At 36.4% G+C, this 23344-nt stretch overlaps 2 protein-coding genes across 2 annotated transcripts in view; one reads left to right on the plus strand and one right to left on the minus strand.

Annotated features, from left to right (window-relative positions):
* The first annotated feature begins 2357 nt into the window (after positions 1-2357).
* On the plus strand, positions 2358-6052 carry LOC131534562 (carbohydrate sulfotransferase 1). Its single transcript, XM_058767522.1, has 2 exons — positions 2358-3037; positions 3849-6052. The coding sequence occupies exon 2, from the start codon at positions 3908-3910 to the stop codon at positions 5168-5170; it is 1263 nt and encodes a 420-aa protein (XP_058623505.1). The 5' UTR covers positions 2358-3037; positions 3849-3907; the 3' UTR covers positions 5171-6052.
* A 3948-nt stretch (positions 6053-10000) lies between these two features.
* zgc:101566 (Transmembrane protein 263-B-like) overlaps positions 10001-23344 on the minus strand; it is a 29566-nt gene continuing 16222 nt past the window's right edge. Inside the window, exon 3 of the mRNA XM_058766307.1 lies at positions 10001-11831. Coding sequence (XP_058622290.1) covers positions 11551-11831 — 281 coding nt within the window. The 3' untranslated portion in view covers positions 10001-11550. The remainder of the gene's footprint in view (positions 11832-23344) is intronic.

Consider the following 23344-nt stretch of genomic DNA (forward strand, 5'->3'; position numbering starts at 1 on the left):
GGACAGTTCTCATATTCATTAAGTCCGTGTAGGTGAAGTTTGGGTTATTAAGCCAAGGAAATTTGGCTGTAAACCTGACAAGCTTTTACTGGTCAATAATATGTCATGTTGGCTGCATAGAAAGCATAGTGTTTTGGAATACTTTATAGAATGTGATGAGAAATTATGAACAAATAAAACATTTAATTGTAGGTCTTCCTGCTAGTTCATTAAACCAGGCCAGAGTGAACAAGGTCTTTCAGAGTTTGTCATAAGTCTGTTATGGCTTAGCTTCAACTGCTTCTTGCACAGTACAATCGCATATTGAAATCATGTTTCATGCTTTGGGTTTCCTCATTTCTCTGGACACGGTTGTCATAGAGGATCCGTAAATTCTGAGCACTAGAAAATAACTGGCGAATCGGTGATGCATTGCAGTGTTCGGTGGACAGAGCGGGGAGGATCATTTGCGTTTGAAAGCTTATTACCAGCTCTCAGCAGGGTGGATAAAGGGGACACACACCCATCTTCACCCCAGTACTGCACACTTTATGCCTTGCCGATATGCAGGCTGACGTTTTCAAATGCTTGAGCACACACACTGATTGAAATTGGGCTTGCGTTGAGCACACAAAGATAAAACTGATTTCGCAAAAAGCCAACCGTAATCTCACATTTGGCAGCTTCTGAGATTGCAAGACGCTGAACTGGGGGAAAAGCCCCATTTCAAATGCCAATGTCTGGCTTCAGGTGAATGGATAGAGAGGAAAAACACAGCAGATGAGGTGAAGAATGGAAGAGTGCAGCTTTGTGGTCCAAATGAACTCTAAAATATGTCAAGTTTCAGATTGGTTCTTCCATGTCCAATGTTTTTAAATTAATTTCATCCATCACACTTTGCTAGCTGCATTGTCCTGAGGCTAAAATCAAAACAAAAATGCAGAAAAATGACAATTATGATGACACTATCGGGTTTCACAAATCCTTTAAAGTTGAAAGGAATAGTTCACCTTAAATGAAAATAAATGAAAATTCTCAATACAATGAAAGAAAGCCTGCACCAGTTCCAAATATGACAAAAGTCCTTTGAAGTCAGGGAGTGGACAATATACCGAATTTCAATATACAGAAAACAATGATGCACCATATTGTAGCAAAGTTTAAAATAATAGAAATGTTCTGTCCACGTAATCATAAATGAAATGATTGTTAATCGTTAAATTCCATCTTGTGTATAACAGTAGCTCGACTTCACCAAACACGTTTCTACTAAAATGTCTGACAGAAATGACAGAAATTGAGAATTCTGCATCTAAGCTGATATTGGCAGGCAGTACTTTAGCTTTTTTGGGAAGTATCAAAAACAACACATGAATAGTTGATCCATCTTATTTCCATGCAAAAGATGTTGCTGCTTCTTAAAGGTATTAGTCAGATATTATGTCATTATACCCCAGTGCTTCCTGTGCGCAAACGAATGACTGTTATGCAGCAGATCTTTTAAACGAGTCGGCCAAAAAGATTCGCAAAACAGCCTCAAACTTGTGACACAATAAAGTGGGAAATATCGGTCACTACTGCTGTTACATCACAACTTTAAGTGATGTTATATTGAATAAAGATTATATTAATTCGTGAAGCCCATATTGAAACAAATCGTGAGACAAATAACACCCCACCTCTGGACATCATATAATAGCTTTGTGTGAATAACTGACTAGACTAGATTAGAGTCATTATTTGTTCTCTCCTTTGTAGCACTCAAATCTCATTTGTGTTCACGTAGACTCAAATATAGCGTGTTAAAGTGCCAAGATGCATTACACCAGATTTACCATAACACAAAATTAAATTTTAAAGCTATGACAGGAGCAAGAGTATCCCAAATTGTAAATTTTGTATAAATTATATCCTAAATTGTGTAACCTAAATTTTGGGCTGTTTCTCACACAAAGCTATTAGTGGCTTTAGAAGACATAAAATGTAGCACATGATGGACCACTGTGACAACACGTTTGTGGTCCTTTTTGTCATTTTTGCAACTTGACTAGCATTATACGGACAAGATTCTGTTTTGTTTTCCAATGAATAAAGTCAGATGTGCAATAATATAAGTTTGAGAAAATGTGTTTTGTGGTATTACCCTATGAATCCATAGCTATGTAGAAAGGCTTATTCAATAAAAAAAAATATCACTAATAGTTAAAACCAATATACCATATGAAAAAACAACAACAGTTATGTGTATAAACTAATGTGAGGAAGTTGCACACCTTCTATAATGTGGAAAACACAATATATCTACACATACTGTGCCATTACATAATTATTTTTAAGCCTTTCTGTCAGTCAGAAAGGAAATCCTCCAGCTGGCCATGTCTATCCTCGAATATTCCTCACATATATCCTGCTCTCGTCAAAAATATAGCGACGCAAGGCTGAGAGAAATACGCTGAGATTTCTAGATGCCAGTTCACCTCATCCAAACTAACTCCATGTTCAAAGGCTTTAGCATCGAGCACAGACATGTTCTGACGGAGGACGCGTATAGTGAACCAAATCTGCCTCCTCCCGTGCTGTTTTTTTTTTCTTCTTTTTCCCCCCTTCTCAGCCTTTGTCAGCTGTGGTTTTGCGGGAAGGGGATGCATATTCGCATAGGGTTTCGGAGGGCTGTCTACGTTTTACTTAATCTGGGACCGACTGGCACACCTCTCCTCAGTCTATCTCCTCACGACGAACGAACGAAATATCCGTCCGGTGTTTAGTCACAGAGAGATGTCTGAGGATGCGCATCAATACCTTATTCATCCGTTGTCTCTCCACGGAGCCCGTCTTTGAATGTTTTACCCCGAGCATGAATGGAGCTGCTTGAGGATATACGACCTTTTCATCGGTTTTTTAGGGAATTATGAAGCCCTCGACATCTGAACACATGAATTAAAGCGATAAAACGTCTATGACGGGCGTTACGGGACGACTACGCAAAGCCATCGCGGCATATGCCGATTTATTTCTTTTGTTTAAATTTTCGTCATGTTCTCTTACAGCTTTTTTTGAGGCAAGTATATCGAAGTATTTATTTCACGATATTTTCGAGCCTATTGGATGTCTGAAATGTTCGTGCTGGAATAAGGGAGAAGTTGGTCACCGTTTTATACAGTCGACAGTCAGATCGGATCTGCTATGTTTTTTTTTTTATTTCCAACTGAATACCGAGTTGTGTTGCACTGCGGTAAATCAGAACTCGACGCGCGCGGTCGTCGACGGCTGTCTTTCAAACATAATAAGCATGCATATGGTATTGTGAGGGGTTGCGATTAATGCATCTCTCTACAGGTGCCTGAACCGGTGCCAGTTTCTGAAAAGAACTGATTTTGTAACCTGTCTGCATTCTAGATGCTGGTTTGCTTGAACCTTTGCTGATTTCCCCATGGGAAAAACTAAATACCACAGGCTTGTGTAAAAGCCTGTAGGAAGCAGTTTAGTTGTGGGAGTTTGGCTGCATTAAAACGTGAAGTAGTTTATCAAAGTGTCATATTGCAATAAACGACTGATTAAGGTTTGTATTGTGAATCATAGTGCAGAATGCAATATTTTATATATTTTGAAAGCACATTTGTCTTTGCTAGAAATTAAAGTTTAACGAGAAACTCTCAAGTTTGAATTGATCTTTCACACCTGGAGTTAAAGTTTTTATTTGCTTTTGATACTGCATTATAAATCACTTAAAAAAAATAAATAAATTAGTTTAAAGTTCATAGATCAGTTTCTTTATTTCAGACTTGTTTAAAATGTAAACAAATGTTTAAAATCTCTTCATGTCTTTGTATTTGAACTCACTGTGAGATTTTTATATATTTTTTTTCCAGCTGTGTCTTCGTCGATAGGATCAAATCGGACTGCATCTTCTAAATGAAGTTACCCAGCCATGCAATGTTCCTGGAAGGCTGTGATTCTACTTGCATTGGTGTCCATAGCGATCCAATACACAGCAATCAGGACTTTCACAGCTAAGCCTTTTCATATGTGCCCTGTTCCTAACCCTTTGAACTGTGGCTTGGGACAGGATGTGGAGTCCTTCGATCGGATGTGTGATGAGTACCCATATTTTAATTACAATTCCACCAGGAAGACTCACATCCTCATCTTGGCGACCACCCGTAGCGGCTCCTCTTTCGTTGGACAGTTGTTCAACCAGCACTCAGATGTGTTCTATCTTTTTGAACCGCTCTATCATGTTCAAACGACCTTAATCCCTCACCTGTCTCCCAGCAGATATGCTGTTGAGCGCAGAGTGATGCTGGGAGCCAGTCGTGACCTTCTTAGAAGCTTGTACAACTGCGACTTGTATTTCTTAGAGAGTTACATCAAGCCGCAGCCGGCAAACCATACCACGGATAAACTGTTTCGACGAGGAGCCAGCAAAGCCCTCTGCTCTATGCCGGTCTGTGATGCTTTCAGCCCCAGCGATGGCAATATAGAAGAGGGGGATTGTGTTCGAAAGTGTGCCTCCCTTAACTTGACCCTCGCTACCGAATCATGTCGGGAAAGACGGCACGTGGCCATTAAAACAGTGCGTATTCCAGAGGTCAATGATCTTAAAGCACTGATCGAGGACCCTCGGCTTAATCTGAAAGTTATTCAGCTGGTGAGGGACCCGCGTGGGATATTATCTTCTAGGATTGAAACCTTTCGGGACACATATCGCCTATGGCGGATCTGGAGAGCCACAGGCCGTAAACCTTACAACTTGGATTTGACTCAGCTGACGACAGTGTGTGACGACTTTCTGAACTCGGTGTCCACCGGCTTGAGCCGACCGCCGTGGCTTCGTGGACGGTACATGCTGGTGAGATACGAGGACCTGGCCAGGAATCCACTCCAAAAAACCAAGGAGGTTTATGAATTCCTTGGTCTTTCTTTGGAAAAAAGTGTGGTGGACTGGATACACAACAACACAAGAGGCAATAACGACGTGTCAGCAAAGCATAAGTACGGCACGTTGAGAGACTCAGCGGCCAACGCAGAGAGCTGGAGGTTGAAATTGTCTCATGACATAGTTGATTACACACAAACTGTTTGTCAGCACATTTTAGACGAGCTCGGCTACAAAGCTGTCAACTCCCCCGAGGAGCTGAAAAACATGTCGCTCTCTCTCATTGAGGACAAAACCTTCATACCTTTTTTGTAACAAAGGTAATCATGTGCACGCACAACTATTTTTCTACATTTATATTCTTGCCTTAATGTGATTGATATTTGCACTATGAACTGTTTTTTTTTTACTTCGGAGACTCCCTCGCAGTCACCCTATGATTTTCTGAACAGCACAAGAACCAAAACACTTAGCTGTAAAGAGATCTCAACTTCACCTTGATTGCAGCGACTGCATTGAGATAGTAATGTTCATTATTTATATATTAGAGCAGAGCACCACACTATCGACAAAGAAATTCTGTATGCTGGTCATTGCTTTGACAACAGTGAATGTGAATATTTTGTCAGTCAAAGAAGCCAGACTATTCTCAAGAAATCTTAAATGTGGGACTGAAATGCTGTCATGTATAATAACAGCTGTGCAATAAAATTGTGAATGTCACAGTCAGACTATTTCTCAGGTTGTTTCTCAGTGTAAAGTCTTGTCTGCCATAGAGTTTTTGGGGTTTAAGCTTGTGTTTGGTTTGCATTTAGAATGCATAATACATTGGTGCTGTATTTTTTTTTTATATTAAAAATCTAAAAGCAAATCTAAAGTAAACTCATGCACTTCATTCTGCTTGCTTTGGGTGGTTATGATTTACAAATAAGTTGTAAAATTCAATCAATTATTGCTGTTACATTACAATGATATAAGTTTTTAGAGTGGCTAATTTGGTAGTTTAATGTAAATTTAAAGGTTTTCATATGAAATGCATGAAATTATTCATTCTGTAGTGGCTGTCCTCATCATCATATCACTAATTTTCATTGATTCAGTGCATATAGATTTGTATTTAGTGTCCATTGAACACTGTTTGGCTCAATGTATGTGAAAGAGAAGTTTGCTATTTTTGAAATCTTAATAAATGTAGAGAAGCATAAATAAGATGTAATCACTGGCGGAACCACTTTTTTCGTGTATGGATGAAAATGAACAGACAATTGTGTATATGACTCTTGCTTGGTTTGTCACAATGGCCTTAATTTGTTTTAATCCTTCATGGATTTTACATAATCTTGATAATCTGGATTCACATTTAGGTCTTTTAAACCTCAATTGCTAACCCTAATTCAGTTTTAATGGGGAATATTAATGGTTCAATTTTAGATTAGTTTCAGCAGCATTAGAGAGTATGAAGAGGGTGCGAGGATGAATTCTCTTTCATTCCACGAGATTGTCATCAGATATACATTTTCCACAGTCATGTACCATATACATTGCTGTGTTAATGTCATACAAGGTTCCATTGTATAGACTTTTCTTGTTTCTTTGATTTTTAAGACATCCAAGAGAAATAGCCCCCCCTTGTGTTGTGAAAAAAATATCTAATCATGTCTACTTTGGTAATCGAGTTGAATTGTCAAGTCATAGTGCTTTTTTCATTTTTCTGAATAAGACTGATAAAGACAGTGATTATAATAAGCACAGCACATTGCAGGACAATACAGGATATAAAAGTAAAATGATAACCGTGATAGTAGACACTGAGGTGCATTTAAATTTATACAATAACTCCGTTTCTGTGCTCAATGTACTAATCTTATGTCTTTAAGTGGAGGTACTTCAGCAACTAATGATCGTGCACTATAGTCTAACCTTAAGATGGTGGAAGTACTAGTTGTTCAGTCTTGATGTTTACAAAGCTGGTGAAAAGAATGAACCCAATGAACTGTAGTGTGATTATCAATTATGCAAGCTTTAAATAATGTCACGGAAACTCTGTGCATAAGCCTAGCTATGCTGCACAGTCTAGTTTGGATAATTATTACTACCTAACTTATAATATCTACTAATGCCAGAAATACAGCCGTAATAATCACATTAACTTGAAGCTACGGTTAAGCTGTGGTTAGCGCATGGGCTCTGATACATTGATTCTGTGGCGCTAATGCAGGCAATATGTGTTCCAATCTGGTTTGTGTCATTTGCCAATCCCATTTCCCCATCATTTCCAATCACTTATTGACTCTCCCTGTCAGAAAAGTGACAAAAAGGCCCAAACCATAATTTGTAACTCAGTAGTTTGAGAATTGGAAGCAGCTCTTAATTTTTCAAGGCACTCACACATACACATACTCTCTCGGCAGGTGGCTTATTCTATGACCTGAGGTTTGTAATGATCACAAATTTCAATTCACATTTAAACCATTTGTTTGGCGAACTTGAACTTTTTTCCATTAACCCTGTTAAAGTGCACAAGTAATTGGCTCTTTGAGTCATCTCACATCATCCTTTGCCAAAAAGCCACCAATAATTTGGCTACAACAGTGGAGAGATCAGCTAAAAAATATGCTAGCAACCAAAGTTTTAAAACAAGGTTGTTAGTGCTACTTAAAAGCAAATACTCTTTGCGTAAATTAACCACTTAAATTTGTTTTGCACATCACACAGTGCCTGTATTATGCCGAGGAAGCTTATTTCCTTAACACATACAGTGATGAGAACAAATCCCTGAAAAAATAGTTTCAGAGATGTTCAGTGACTTCCAGCTCTCAACAGAGATCTCCTGAAATGCCAAAAAGCTGATGTTCTGGCGTTCTGAGAGTAATATATATACATGAATGGCAGCAGATGCCGAGTTTTGCGTAGTTGAAGCGCTCTTCAGAGGATAACAATTTGTCATGCTCCTCACTGCCCATCTCAAAAAGCTTGAGATCTTCTCAATAGAGATTCATTAAAACCATTTATTGTGATTAAGAAAACCATTTTGCCTCTTGCGATTAAGAGACTCCAGGATGCTAACTATAATTTGGAACATTGTGCACTGAATCACACTCATTGCATCCTGAAAGTAATCTGGACCCTTTACAAAGATTGCAGTATTTATACGGTTTGGAAATATCTATCAGGAACATTCCAATTATCTTTTACTTAAAGAAAATTAAGCCTGTGTTTTTGCATTGTGATATGGTTTTTATGACAATTAATGACCTTTCCCCAAAATTGTGAAGCAAAATGAATTTTTTTTTTTTTTAAATATAAAAAAAAAAAAAAAAACCGCCTATTAATTGTCATGCAAGAAAAACAGCCTATATAATTTAAATTGTAAAGCAGCCTACATAATGCTAGAGCATTTAATAAATGCTTAATTAAACTGTATTACTGTATCTTTTTGTTTGTTTTTATTAATTCCTTTGGCTTTACAATGACAAATTAAAAGCCTGTAATTTACAAAACAACATGACTTTATAATATCACACAAATTCCTTTTATGTTTGTAGGAAAAGGGTCGCTATTACCATGAAAAAGTGTTGTAATCTATGTTTTCAACAACAAAAAAATTCAAATTCACTGTGCCTGATTTAGACTAATTTATATCTCATGAATAATAGCATGAATGCAATATTTGTTATCTGTCAAAATGATGGAAATCACTTTGAAATAGTATCAATCAATGTTAATGCTAATGAATATTTTTCATTAAGGAAAATGTGTTACATAATACAGACATTTATTGCTACAGACGATATTTAAGCTTTTGGGGTTATTCACTGTATGTTCTGGTAATTTGTTAATGCTTATGCATTATTGTATGTATAAGCATTGCACCCATTTTTTGAAAATGCTTATTGTGTTCACAGAACACAATTACAGTTTAACGGATGTTACTCCAATAATTCTTGCAAAGCGTCATGGAGCGTAGGAAAATTTTAGGTGTGCCTAGAACATCTAGTAAAATGCATTGTTGCTTAGCCGTTTTGTGCTTGCAGTGGGAAGTCTGACTTGTTTCTATAAATCGATTCTTTCAATCGAAACAGATCGAATTTTGTTTCAATAATCCAGCGTTTCTTTTACAGTTAAGACAGTGGTTTTCAAGCCACATCATTGCATCACCTTTACGTCACCTTTATTTAACACACCTGATTCAGATTACCAGCTCGCTAGCAGAGGTCACACATTTTAGGACACTGCAGATGTAATATGTCACTTTTTTTTTTTTTTTTTAAGAATTCAACATGCAATACTTTCCAAAATATAAGAAATATCTTATCTACTCTACTGCAACTCTGCAATCTTGCGCTTTCTATAAGAGGTCACACTGTGACATATCAATCTTCTATTTCTCACACATCTTCACATGTACAAGTAAGGGGCCCTAAAACCAAACGGCACTGGCTGTGGGTAAAGACAAAAACTCGTGATTTTCGCCCTTCACAGAAGAGATAGCTTTTATAGCTTTATTGCGTTTCACCTGGTTACAACACGGTGTGAGGTTAAAAAGCCACAAAACAACTTGCCCTTTTATGGTGCATTTACTACTTGATACTAAAATCACTAATGTCCTTGGTTAATATCGTGGAACAATGATGTTGTTGAGGCATGCAATTGTTTTCGGAGATAAAACCCCTGACTGGCTCAATAAATTTTTCTGCTGATTCAGTATGCCATGAAAAGACCAAGGTTTATGCGCACATGGATTTGCCCAAACTGGACACCTGACACAATCTAAATATTATAGTGTACTAATCAAACAAATAGCTATTTTTATTTTTAACCCATTTATTTTTCACCTTATGAATAGAAGTGGATGCAGTTTAAAAGTTTACCTTTTGTCAAAGAGTGATGCAGCATTAATAAAATGCGGACTTGACTAAGTGACCTGAATTATGTGGTCACTTACTTTTATAAACTGCTTATGTAATCCAGATCTGGTCTGTTAGTGCATTCAATGTTACATCAATGATTAAAGCTAAAAATGAATAATAGATCAATGGTATTAAAATATCCCCACCTATTTCAGAACAGGATCATTGCAGGACATTCTTCTCTTCTCAAAACATGTAAAAATACAAAGAAGCCATGCATTTCTAAAATACAGAATACTTTATTTGTAGAATACAGCATCAATTTAGCAAAAATAGTTCTATTATAGACAAAATCTACTTGGTCTTAAAAGTCCAGTTTATAGTAACAGCATCTTCAAGACATGGGTATACCTACCAGAAAGTGTGCAGATAGCAAAAACAGAAAAAAAAAAAAAAAAAATGAAATACATACTCACAATTAACAGTATGTTGTAAGTTAAACAGCATGTTGTACAGAGAACTAGAGCTTCAAGCATGCATTGCAACAATATAATAATATGCCATATGTTGTTTTTGCATAAATAAAGTAAAAAAGGAGACAAACATTTAAGCAGTGGGGAAAAAACGTCAGAAATGTATGAACAAATAATCAAATGTGCACATTTTCGATTGTGCTGGTTCTATGATGTAAACAGCTTTATAAGGGTAGCAGGAAATACATCTGTGGTTACTTTGCACTGTTCTGAAACGCTAAACACTCCACAGTGAGCTTTTAAAGTGAGCTCCCAAGACATTCAGGCACATGTACGGCCAATAAAACATCATCTCAAATGAACTACAAGCAATGCTTCGCAAGGAGAAAATGAAGCGTGAATGCTTAAAAGTATTTTAGACTGGAAAAAATGTTTCCCTGCGTCCTTTTAAGATGCAACTAATTTCTTTTCTTAACTCCAGGCACTGGTTTCCTGGCTACAGATTCAATTTCAACAGCTCAAACATTGTCTTACAAAATGGAGTGTTTACACTGGAGACTCGGCATTAATGTAATCTACGCCAATGACGTGCAAACTGCCATTCAGAGATTTCTACACTTACCATGACTGATGAGAACATGCTGATGGGAATAATACAGTGAACTGTGAAAACATATTGTGGTCGGTAACGCTAAATCGAAGAACATTTGAGAATATGTAGTTTAATCCTAACATTATCAGATGATGAAGGTAATCTAGTGTCATGTGTATTAAATTAATTCATTAAATAATAATACTTCAACTTCATTTCCAAGTTCTCACATTATTTTGTTCGAAGATGGGCTTTAAACAAGATCAACATATTCGAGGAATAATTGTACTTGAATTTGTTATGGACGTTTTATACAGAAATTAGAGCTAATTTTGTGTACACCAGAACTGATATTACAGAAAAAAGTTTTCCTTCTAAGAATAGCTGCTGGTATAACATTTCTTGTGTAAAAAGTGGACAATTTCATGAAGAATGTGTCTGATATCAGCATTTGATCCCTCTTCGCTGCACTAATAATACAGATTCAGCCGACACTCATAATACACAAATACACACAAACTTATAAGCAAACAAAAGGCGTAAGATCCCAATTATCTTATGTACCTCTGCAATAGCGGTCGAAGTGTGTTTAGATAACGTGTTGCAGTTCTTTACATTAACTTAAAGTAGGGTTGTATTTGGTGAATGCAAAACAGTAATTTTCCCATGGGCTAAATGAACCTGCCACCTGCTTTCCAACCCTCTTGAAAGTGAGAACAATCCAGGCAGACAACCACAGACACACCGAATCGAACAAAGGGTGGGAGCGAGTCAGCCAGTCTAATCCGACTTGTCTTTTTTCTTTGGTGTAACTTTACCGGCTACTGCAGACCCCACTGCCCCGACCCCTCCCGTTACCACAGAGACGCCGCCTTTGACCAATCCCACTCCGGCTGCGGGAACGCTCGTCACTGCAGTCTTGGTCAGCTCAAAGCTCTTGCTGCCTACCCAGGCCACTCCTCCGAGGGTGGCGCCCACCGCTCCTCTGGTGAGGTTGAACAGCCCACCTGTCACTCTCCACACCACGCCTGCTTCATTCTTAGGGTGGTCTTTCTCCAAGTCTGAAAAACATCAGTGTAAACAGAAGAGTAAGCAATCGTTTAGAGTGCTAAAATTGTGTTTTAATCATTTTGATTATTATAATAAATATTTATTTATAAAATATTGTTTTGTTTTTTAAACATTGATTTTTTAATCATTTGCATGGCAAGATACATAAAGTATTTTGATATAAAAAAAATTTTTTTTTTAAATATAAGGAAATAAATGATTAAAAAATAACAGCAACAATAAATTATACAGAAAATCATGTTATTACTACCATATACGTTAGTATTAGTTATCCTTTAATTAATATACAAACATTTAATGCACACTTTTATCATTTATCTTAAAACATGACATTACATAAAAAGCATACTTGTGTCACAGTATTAAGTTGGACCTGACAGCGACCAATTTTTTTCTGGTCATCAATTTTATGACCAATGAAGACTATTTTGATGTTTAAGCATCTAATAATTGATATGCAAAATAAATCTGATTTTTTTTTTTTTTTTTTGACACAATAAGCAAATTATTAGACAACAACAATCAAACATAATACCAACAGTAAATATCTGGTAAATATATAGTTATCATTTTTTATTTATTTCTATTAAAAGCAATAACAAAATCATCAATAATAATAATAATAATAATAATAACAACATTTTCCCACCTAGTTTTTGACCCAGAAACCACTAAGTAAACCTTGTTTGGCAATGTAAAAAATAAATAAAAATTAATAATAATAATAATAATAATAATATATTCAAATCCAGCCTCATGTTGCCATTCTTATGGTGGCCCATAAAACACCTTTTATGAATCAATCCAGATCAAACATAATTATTATCTCAATGCAACAGTGCACTTTTTCAATTAAGAGCACTTGGTTCCTAAAGCCATGATTTTGAAACATGTTTCAGGACACTCACCGAAAAATAATAGTCTTTGTGTAAGTATTGTTTATTTTCCTCTCTCTGTGGTTATGTGAGATTTAAAGCTTGAGGGCAGCATTTTGAAATCAGCTCACATCTACAGGCCTGACACTGAGTAATACACTGAGCAGATGTGTTCTGAAACACACACACTCTCTGTCCAAATGGCATCATCTTTCCCCTCTGTTGTTCCTTTGGCAGAATACATGAAAAAAGGAGACTTCTTTCCTTCCGACAGACAACTAGCATTTACACCCCACAATACTCTACGGACTGTGAACAGAAATTATATCTTTTACATTCAATCAATACTGTCAGGGACCGCGTGGCTGGGTTGCACGATGAGCTCCCCGGTGAATCGATGTGCCACCGAGAAGCCGTGTGAATGACAAGCAGCGTGTCTTCAGATGAGTCCCGTGGGACAGCGGAGGGAAAACTTCGCGGCACAGTCAAGGTCGCCCCACACGTAGTTTGCACATGCGCTCGCATAAACAACAACCGACACACGCTGAGATCGACAGACCCAGCCTTGATGTGAAACATTTGTGAGATGCGACCAAACAGGAGATGAGCGGATTTAACTAAAGCCTGCTTTCCTCTCCTAACGGCCTCTCGCAAATGTCGAAAAATTCATTAATATGTATGAAACATGCCTATAAAGCACTTGCTTCTACGCCATTTCTATACTGCGAGTTACTCGATTTCAGCATAGACTAGCGATCGTCTTATGTTTTTATGATGAATTTTAATCAGGTCTGATAACTGGTATGAAGAACCAATTTTAAAAATATCTGTTTTTTGGCAAAATAACCAAATTATTAGACAACAAGCAAGGCAGCAGTTGAGGATGTCAACGATAATGTGGTAAAATGGCTGATCATAGATGATATTGGTGGGTAAGAAAACTTGCTCGTCCTGATTCTACACATGCAATTAAGACCTAACTCTGGGCCTGGGGAGATGTAATTAAGTTTTCCACGCTACCAAACCTCAAAGCGATCTTCCATTTTTGCAATAAGTCTGAATGAACAAAATCAGTGAGGCATGTTTCAAAAAAGGAATGAGATTATTTCTGAATTTCCATTTTCATACATTATTTCCAATGAAGGAAGGGTAGGCCATTGAAGATGGCTCATGTTTCTCTTAGCATAATAAGTAGACGTATACAGAATCCACATTGTGCACCTCGTTCATGAAATTAAATTTGTGTAAATCATTCATTCTTAGGTAAATTCTCATATAAATGGCATTCTAATGTAAACACAGTTATATATTTTTTGCAAATCCATTGTCACAAACAGTAGAATTCATATCACAAGCAATTTTTGTAGGCAATATATTGTTTGTAAAGCCATTCCAATATAAAATGTGACATTCATATGCCAAACTATGTATATAAATTGTTTGTTAAATACACTGTAATGTAAAGTCATATGATGAGAAATTTTCATGTATACGGTTTTTAAATCCATTCTTACGTAAACTGACACATACAACAAGCAATTTTCACGTACAATGTAAATTGTTCGTAAAGCCATTTCTAACATAAAATGTGACATTCATATCATGGCAAACAATTTTCACATATGTTCGTAAATGCCTTCTAATATAAACTCATATTCATATGATGAGAAATCTTCATGTATATTGTTTGTAAATTCACTCTTACGTAAACTGACACATACAACAAGCAATTTTCACGTACAATGTAAATTGTTCGTAAAGCCATTTCTAACATAAAATGTTACATTGATATAGCAAACAATTTTTGCATGTTCATAAATGCATTCTAATGTAAACTCATATTTATATTAAGAAAAATGTTAAAATGTTTGTAAATCCATTCTTACGTCAACTCATCAATTTAAGGGATTTTTGAATAAATTGTTTAAGTCATTCTAACATAAAATGTGACTCATCAATTTTCGTAAATCTATTATAGCTTAAAGTGTGACAATTTCCCTGTAAATTCATAAATAGATTTTTACATGAATTGTTGTATTCACGACAGTTAGTTGTGGTGTAAATTGTTCGTAAATAAGTTATGCACAATGCTGCACAACTGGTGTAACAATCTGCAACAATTTACGTAAGAACAGTACGGGTTTCATGAATGAGGCAACTGATTGCGAGCTTCAAACAGGCTTCAGGGACAACTTTGTATATGACAACCATTGTAATCCTGTTAAATTCAGTGCAAGAATTACAATAACACTGCTGATAACCAGTCAAAAACACTCTGCTACCATGTCATGAATTGGAAGTCCCATTAAACTAACAGGATATAAATATGGTCTTGGCTATGTGCCCATGGGTAATGAATGTGAAATAAATATGAGTCTATAATTTGGACATTGCATGCAAATAACAGTCATCAATAGCATAGTGTGACAATGCGGTGTATGCAAAAATTCTGGAATGTCAATCCTACACACATCCAACACAATAGAAATGAATATGGCAGCCAAATAATAGTGCAATAAGAAGTCACCAACAACATGCAAACAATACATGGCACAAACCTCCGTTATGCATAGTTAAACATTATATGCTGCATATGAATCTCAAATACAACAACAAAGCTGTGCACATCATGAATGATTTCGGTTGAGCACAGAGAGGAAAGACCTCGTCCTAATCTGGCTTAACCGATTACTGACCTAAAAGAATGGGATAATACAGCTGGTGGGACGTGACTGAAGAGGGGGGGAGAGAGAGAGAGCACAGAGCTGTGCTGGGAGGAATCATTTAAACATATCACCATGGTAGATCATTAAATAATATAGATCCAGGTGCATCATCTTAAGTTAATATTTATTGACAGAATCCCTGTCACACTGTTGATTGCAGTAAACAATATGACTTGTCTCAAATTTGCAGAGTAAAAAACAAACAAAAACTGATAAAGCAGGAACAAGAAGCTCATACAGTTGAGGTCAAAACGTTGCAGAATTTGCAAAATGTTAATTGTTTTACCAAAATAAGAGGGATCATACAAAATGTGTGTTGTTTTTTTTACTGAGTACTGATCTGAATAAGATATTTTACATAAAAGACGTTTACATATAGTCCACAAGAGAAAATAATAGTTGAATTTCTAAAAATGACCCTATTCAAAAGTTTACATACAGAGGGGCTGAGAATTTTGGGTTGGATTGTGAAGAGATTGTGGATTATTGCAATATTTTCATCAGCTGTCTGAACTAATTCTGACGGCTCCCATTCACTGCAGAGGATCCATTGCTGAGCAAGTGATGTAAATTTCTCAAAATCTGTTTTAATGGAGAAACAAACTCCTCTACATCTTGGAATGCCTGAAGGCGAGTACATTTTTAGAAAATGTACATTATTGGGTGAACAATTCCTTTAAGACTATTTAGTCTATTTTTCAGGCCACAAACCGACTATTCGATTTTGAAAATATGCTTTGTTTTGTATCAGGGAATGACCAATGCTATCTCACGACCAATTTGTATGTATTTTACAAGGTGGCAATTTTTCTGAATTCATACAACCTTACTCGTACGATTTCTGTGAGGGGTAGGTTTAAGCGCGGGGTTAGGCGTGGTCCTTCGTACAAATTTGCCACCTCGTAAAATACGGACAAATGCGTACGAAGTAGATACCAAGTAAAATATGTACAAATTGCCATGAGATTAGGTTGGAATGACCCTAACTGAACACAAATCTCATGCTAACACATAATATTAAACTTGTGACTATATTTTCAAAACAATGTACATTGTAATGTCTCTTACAAAAGGCATTACTGCAAACATGATTTTTGCATAATTTTACACACTAAAGGTCTAAATGATTGTCTGACAGCATCATGTAACCAGTCACATGGACGGATGACAAAACATTTATCTTTCTTCATAATCAAATCATACATCCACGACAATTTGCTCAGTTAATACCCTTGAGATTACTCAAGTACAATGATCCTCCACTGTTTGAACAATATAAAAAAATTATTCACTACACTCAATTCATCAAAGCATAATGCTTAACTATAAAACGCCAAACAGCTTTCTTTGAAAGAATGACCAATTTATTATTTTTGACAGGAACCTTCGGGATCAATCCAATTCTATAGCAAATAGAAAATGTCAATTTGTCTTCAGATGGAGGAAAGAGAACAGTGACATTTGAAGGCTTAGATGGAAAGGTTAAGATATTCTGAGGCATGTTACTCTTTCGAGAGACGGCCCGAGTTCTGTGGAGGGTGAGCATCAGTAGCTAAAAACCCACTCAACAAGCCCGGTACAAAGGTTACCGTGTTGGCCTCGACAGTTAAATAAACATTCAAAAAGAAACAGAACTGAACATTTCACATGTCCTAAGCACTAAAACGTTTAAAAGACCCATAGAGTTCCACTGTCTGACCAAAAACCAAATAAAGATGATCAAGTCTTGTAGAGAAGGTTGTAGAACTGAAGAAGGAATCATTGACTCATATTGCTCGGATTCCTTTCCCAAGTCGCTCTAAACATCAATCTGAGCAAGAAGCCTGCAGCAAACTTGGATAAATAAAGTTTTGTGTTGTGATAGGATCCAAAAAGCCCCACCTAAAGCGAGATAAGTGGTCTCCTTGGTGCGCAGAGCGAGCTGAGAAAATTATCTGGGCATACTTGAACATTCTCATAAGATCCGCTGGTGCCTGAACCCTGGCCTCAACTCTATAATATGTTCCTGTCGAGGACAGCCACAAGTAAGACCTTTAGATAACACCAACAATGCTGCATTCACAAACCGATAGGCAGAGAATGGAGATAAAGTTTGAGAGAGAACAGAAGAGACAGATGCAATGCGTTTTCCTCCAGGAACCCACTCAGACGGGAACATTGTGTAAAAGGAAAAAGGAACAAATAGGCCTATAGTAAGGATGATGGGGTCATTGGGGGCATAAATAATAAGTAAACCAATCGTGGAGGAAACACCAAGGCCGCATCTTTTGGAACAGATCTCCTCTAACAGCTGGTTGTACAAAAACAAAAGGCAACAAAAGGGTGTTTTTGGCATTATTATTTTGAGTGTTGCATGCTCACTGCCACAGTGCTTGAATGTGATGCACATCTATTAACTAAAAAAACGCAATTCATACAATTGCTTGGATACTGTTCTATCGTTAGCACTGTTAATTTGTGATTTAAAAAAAATATACATATTGGAAGAGAATAAAGTAAAATGTCAAGGAAACACAATTGTACCAATATTATAAATAAAAAAAGTCTTGAAAAGAAAATCTTAAGTAGTTTGAATAAAAATATTGTATTATATTTATATATATTATTATAACAATGAAAAACACCTGGAATCTGGAAAAAAAATCTGCTTCACTGCTTATTAATACTTTATCCACCTAACCGGAAGGCATGTGGGCCAACCATTATGTAGGAAAACAATTAAATATAATGATAACTTCAACAATTTTATGATGAGACAAGCTTAATTAAGGTTGTAAAAGGACTCTCCCATTACTTACAATATTTATGAATTAATTAATAATTCTTTTTATTTGCAAAAAAAATACCTTGAAATACATTTAAAATGCTTTTAAGATAATAATTAAGACACTCGCATGTAATTAATGTATAAGAAAAATGTTACTTGACCACATGACATTTTAAAGTCATTAAATTAAAACTTTTATTGAAAACAGTATAAAAGCAATAATTTTCCCAATCATACGAAAGCAACATGAATACAAAAGTAAATTTAAATAAGTTGAAAAAAAAAAAAAAAAAATGACTGTAGAAAAGGTAGTAAGCAACACAGAAAAAAATTTAAATGAATAAATAAACACAGGGATTATGCAGCAGGATGCATGTTCTAGATGGGGAGATGTACGACTATAGTATTGAGCTTACTGTATGTACCAAACTGCCATCTCTATAAAAACCAGTGATATAGTCTTGTGATTTAGACCTGCCTGACCTAAGCTGAATTGGATAGCCAAGAATCCATTCCCAACCAATCAAAGCCGAACATGTTCCTGAACGAGAGGTGGGCTGCCAGCCTCCGGTGTAAATCTGTCGCCTCTGTAAATTTATGAGTCTATATCAATACCCACATCATCTCTCTGTAGTGCCGAGAAATAATGGTGAAAATATTGTTCTCCTCACTTGGCACCGAGATTTACAGCGAGCGAGGGAGCGAACGAGAGAGAGAGAGAGAGAGAGAGAAATAAGAAAGAGAGTCGTGAGAGAAGGGAGGGGGTAATCGGACCTTCCCCGGTGATAAAAACCCCCAGCGGGATTCAGTTCTCCGCCGCTCCACTCCTCTCACCAACAAGAACAGTGTCAACTCCGTCCCTGCTGAGGTCTCTATTTTTAATCCCTGTGCCCGAGTTGCCTGGGGCAAAACACAATGAAGGGTCAAGTTAAAATGAGGTTTCGAGAGAACGGCCTGGAAGGGAATGTACTGAATTACCGTTGGACCTTGCTGGACATGGTGTTAGTACAAGAGGTGCTGGGAAAAAAGGGGGCAAACATGAAAAAAACGTAAAAAGATTATACAAACATTGACGTGCCAGTATATTAGATGTTTTGACACAAATACGCATTTAAAATGATTTAAAAAGCCTTGAGGAGTGTTCGCAAAACTCAACGGTAGCCAGTTTTGCAGAGCCCACTACTGCTATGTTTAGAAGCTCCATTCGATGACGAGCTGGGGCAATTATGGGACTGACAAGAACTCGGCTGAAATGGAGTCTGAATGTGGCCTTTTTCCCTGCTGGCTTGATACAGCTGCATTAAATAAATAAATAACTACCGGTGAACCACTTATCGAAAAGGTCAATGTTTCCACCGGGTGCGCAAGCTTGCTCGCATCTGACCTATCGGGAGAGACACGTATGACACTTGAACCTTTGTGCTTACTCATCCCAGTCCTCCCAATGTTGGTTTGTTGACTTCAATAAGCAGAGAAAGACCTTTTCCCGCCAATCCCGCGGAGCCAAGATCTGATAATGCGTGCAAATGAGTCACTCGTGCCGTTCGCCTTCGATATTTATATCGATGACAGGGTCTATTGTGTGATTTCAAATGCCAGCGTAGCTGCTTCACAAGCCTGCGATGGAAGCAAATGGACGCCGCCTTGAAAATCCTGACAAAGCCGTTAAAATATGCACAAGCATGCCCTTTACGGAGAAACAAAAGCTGTGTTATTATGAAAACATGGTTTAGAGATGTCCTACAATATTCACCGGCTCGCTATTAGCTGATACCTTACGTGTCTATTGTGTGATTTCTGTGCTGTCCAAGATACAATCACAATTGTGTGATTTCAAATACCAGCACAAGCTTACTGAAAATCGAAACAAAACTAATAAAAATTCACAAGAATGCCCTTTTTTGGAAAAAAACAAAAGCTGTTTTTAATGAAAACATGACTTAGACACATCCTATGAAGGTCTTTGTTTACCATTAACCAATAGCATACTATCTTCTTTATTCATTAGCCTAACTCATGCTATTATCATTAACCTTTTACCATATTACCCTGTACTCATTATTTCATTAGCCTAGCTCATGTTATGTTATAGCTCACAATATCTCCAATAGCTTATTAACCTTATTCCTGATATCTTCATTAGCCTATTAGCATTTAGATGACAACATTTGCACTAGACTATAAACCTATACAGCTTACACAATCTTCAGTAACGTATTAACCTGGCTTATGATATTTTCCTTAACTTTTATCCCATTAGCTCCTAGGCTATTAGCTTATAACTTCATCGGCACCAAATTCATCAGCACATTAGCCAAGCTCGCGCAGTCGAGCTATATTCTCATTTCTATCTTCATATTAGCCTCTCATGATATTGACATTAGTCTGTTAGCATGTAGTCGACAACTTCAAGACTGTTAACCTATATAGCTTACACCATCTTCATTCACACATCCCTTATGAAAATGAACCATGGTTTTACTACAAATAAAACCAAAAAACCGGGTTACTATAATTAAACCATGGTAACAACTAGTGTTGTCAAAAGACCCGGTACTTCGGTACCAAGTCGGTACTAAAGAAATGAAAACGTCACGGTACCAGGTTTTTTGAAGTACCGGTGGTACCGAGTACCCGTTCGACCCGGTTCTTGGCGTATGATTTCCGCGATGCAGAAAACGCGGACGGAATCTCGGAATCCAGTTATAAAAACGGAATTTACAGTTTAACGCGGAATGTCACGGAATTTGTCAAAGTAGGTCATTCCACTTAGATCAAATCGCGATATGGACCAGTATCTGCAAATATTAAGCCGCAAAAGTCGATTCAAATGTGAATCCTGTATGTTCTGCGAGTCTCTGTGTGAATGAATGAACGGCAGAGACCCGCGGTTTTGTTTACTATACACTGAAGCGCCAGTGACACTAGCAGTGATTTCAGCATCTGCAGTCTCAGTGAGGAAATAAATACATAAACAACATCTCCAGAACTGCTCTGAGAGTCACCTCACGAGCATTTTACCGTTTCATTGAGTAAAACCAGCGTCAATTTAAATGTATTCACGGCAACCCGTCAAAATAAAAGTCCGGTTTAACTAAAGACTTTGTACCATTAGGCTACTATTATTTAGTAGAATGTATGTGATAGGCTACTGCTACTACTGTTGAAAAAATAAATAAAACTTTATTTTTTAAGAAATAATCACTCAATATTTCTTCCATGTTTTAGTTTTAATTTTAATAGTAGCCTAAATCCCCTTTATTTACCAAAAAAAAAAAAAGTTTAAATTTCATTAATTAAAAGAAATTAAATTTGGGTGAAATTTGTTTACTGTTTTTCATACTTTTATTACTTGCGGAAAAACTTGAAACACAATTTTAAATAAGTATAAAGAATGGCATTGATTTTTATACATTTTATTTTTGTTTGACTTTATTAATTTAAAAAAATTGTTTTTTAATTAGCATGTTTTTGTGTTTTGCTTTGGTACCGAAATTGGTACCGAAAACCGTGGATTTTCACTGGTATCGGTAACGAATACAAAAATTTTGGTACCGTGACATCCCTAGTAACAACAAATTAACCATGGTTTTGCGAATGGTAATCAATACATAGTTACTACACTTTTCCTATAGTAAAACCATGGTTAATTTTCGTAAGGAATTAGCTTAGCTCATGTTATCTTCATTAACCTATATCGTACGTCATTATTTTAGCTTACATCACATGACATTTGCATATTAGCCTAGCTCACGCAATGACCTATATCCTACAGTACAGCTTGCAATATCTTCTACAGATTATTATCTCTGCTTATGATATCAGAGAGTGCTGTTTGTGGGCTACATGCTAATATTAGCCTATTAGCATATAGCCCACAAAATCTTCATTAGACTATTAACTTATAGCTCACAACCAGTGTTGGGTAGATTATTTACAAATTGTAATTCATTACTGATTCCAGATTACATGACAAAAACTTTAGTTAGTAATGTAATCTATTACATTACATTTTAGGTAATACAATCAAACTACTTACTGATTACTTTTAGATTACTTTTTTGACCTAACTTTGACCGCACATTGACGTGGATGAAAGGATAATCTTGTACCATATTGATATAAAAATACAAAGAAAAAGAAAATACATTCCATTCGTTGTTATTAACAACATGAAGTGGATTAAACTTTACATCAAGGCTTATTGTGTGAATGATATGTAATGATGTAATCGATAAAAAAGTAGTCTGATTATAAGTATTTTGAAATGTAATATAATCTAATTACAAGTACTTAATTTTTGGAATCTGATTAGATAATTGTAATGTTACTACCCTGCACTCCTCACGACATCTCTATAAACCTACAGTATTAGCCTATAGCTCACACTATTCGATAATTTATTAGCATAGAACAAACACAATTTTCACTAGATATAATACCGTTTTGTAGAATATGAGCAGTTCTGTGAGATGTCTAACTCAACGCTGTGGATTCAGTAAAAACACTTTATCTCTGTGAATGCAAGTCATCAACTCAGCTAGGAGAGACTGTTTTGTAAACACGTTCCATCAAACTCAATCACGACTACGACTTTTGGGACTTCCTAAGGGTGCGAGTTCTCCAAGTGTTTCTATAGGGAGTATGGAGCAATGCACTTTTACAGCCACCATGAAAATTGAACCTAAGATGTAACTGAGACTAAATAGCTTCAGTAGAAACACATAAATGAGACACACACCAAAAAGGACAAGTGGAATGCAAGGACTGTCTTCAAGGATGAGCTACTACTGGTACTGCTAATTCACAAATTCAGTGAAGCTAAAGCAAGAAAATGTTATTCTTTGCCAATCATACTGTGTAAGTCATTCAGCTCTCAATTACTCTCAACTCAAAACATTTAAATGTACCACTATCAGTCACAAGACGACTAAGAACAAATCCTTCACGCCAAACTAGAGTACTGGGCTATTATTATGATGCGAGTAACAGAAGAAAGGAACATTACATTATATAATAGACTAGCAAAGTATATTATAATTTATTCAAATAATTTTCAATTAATTACATTACATTACAAATAATCAGTCACAAGATGTCTTAAATTTAAAAAAATTTAATGTCAACCTAGTGTA

Source organism: Onychostoma macrolepis, chromosome 25 (genome assembly GCF_012432095.1).
Source record: "Onychostoma macrolepis isolate SWU-2019 chromosome 25, ASM1243209v1, whole genome shotgun sequence".
In the NCBI taxonomy this organism is placed as follows: domain Eukaryota; kingdom Metazoa; phylum Chordata; class Actinopteri; order Cypriniformes; family Cyprinidae; genus Onychostoma; species Onychostoma macrolepis.

What these genes read in the sequence shown, in the direction of transcription:
- LOC131534562 (XM_058767522.1), top strand. Translation starts at nt 3,908, where the DNA reads ATGCAATGTTCCTGGAAGGCTGTGATTCTACTTGCATTGGTGTCCATA.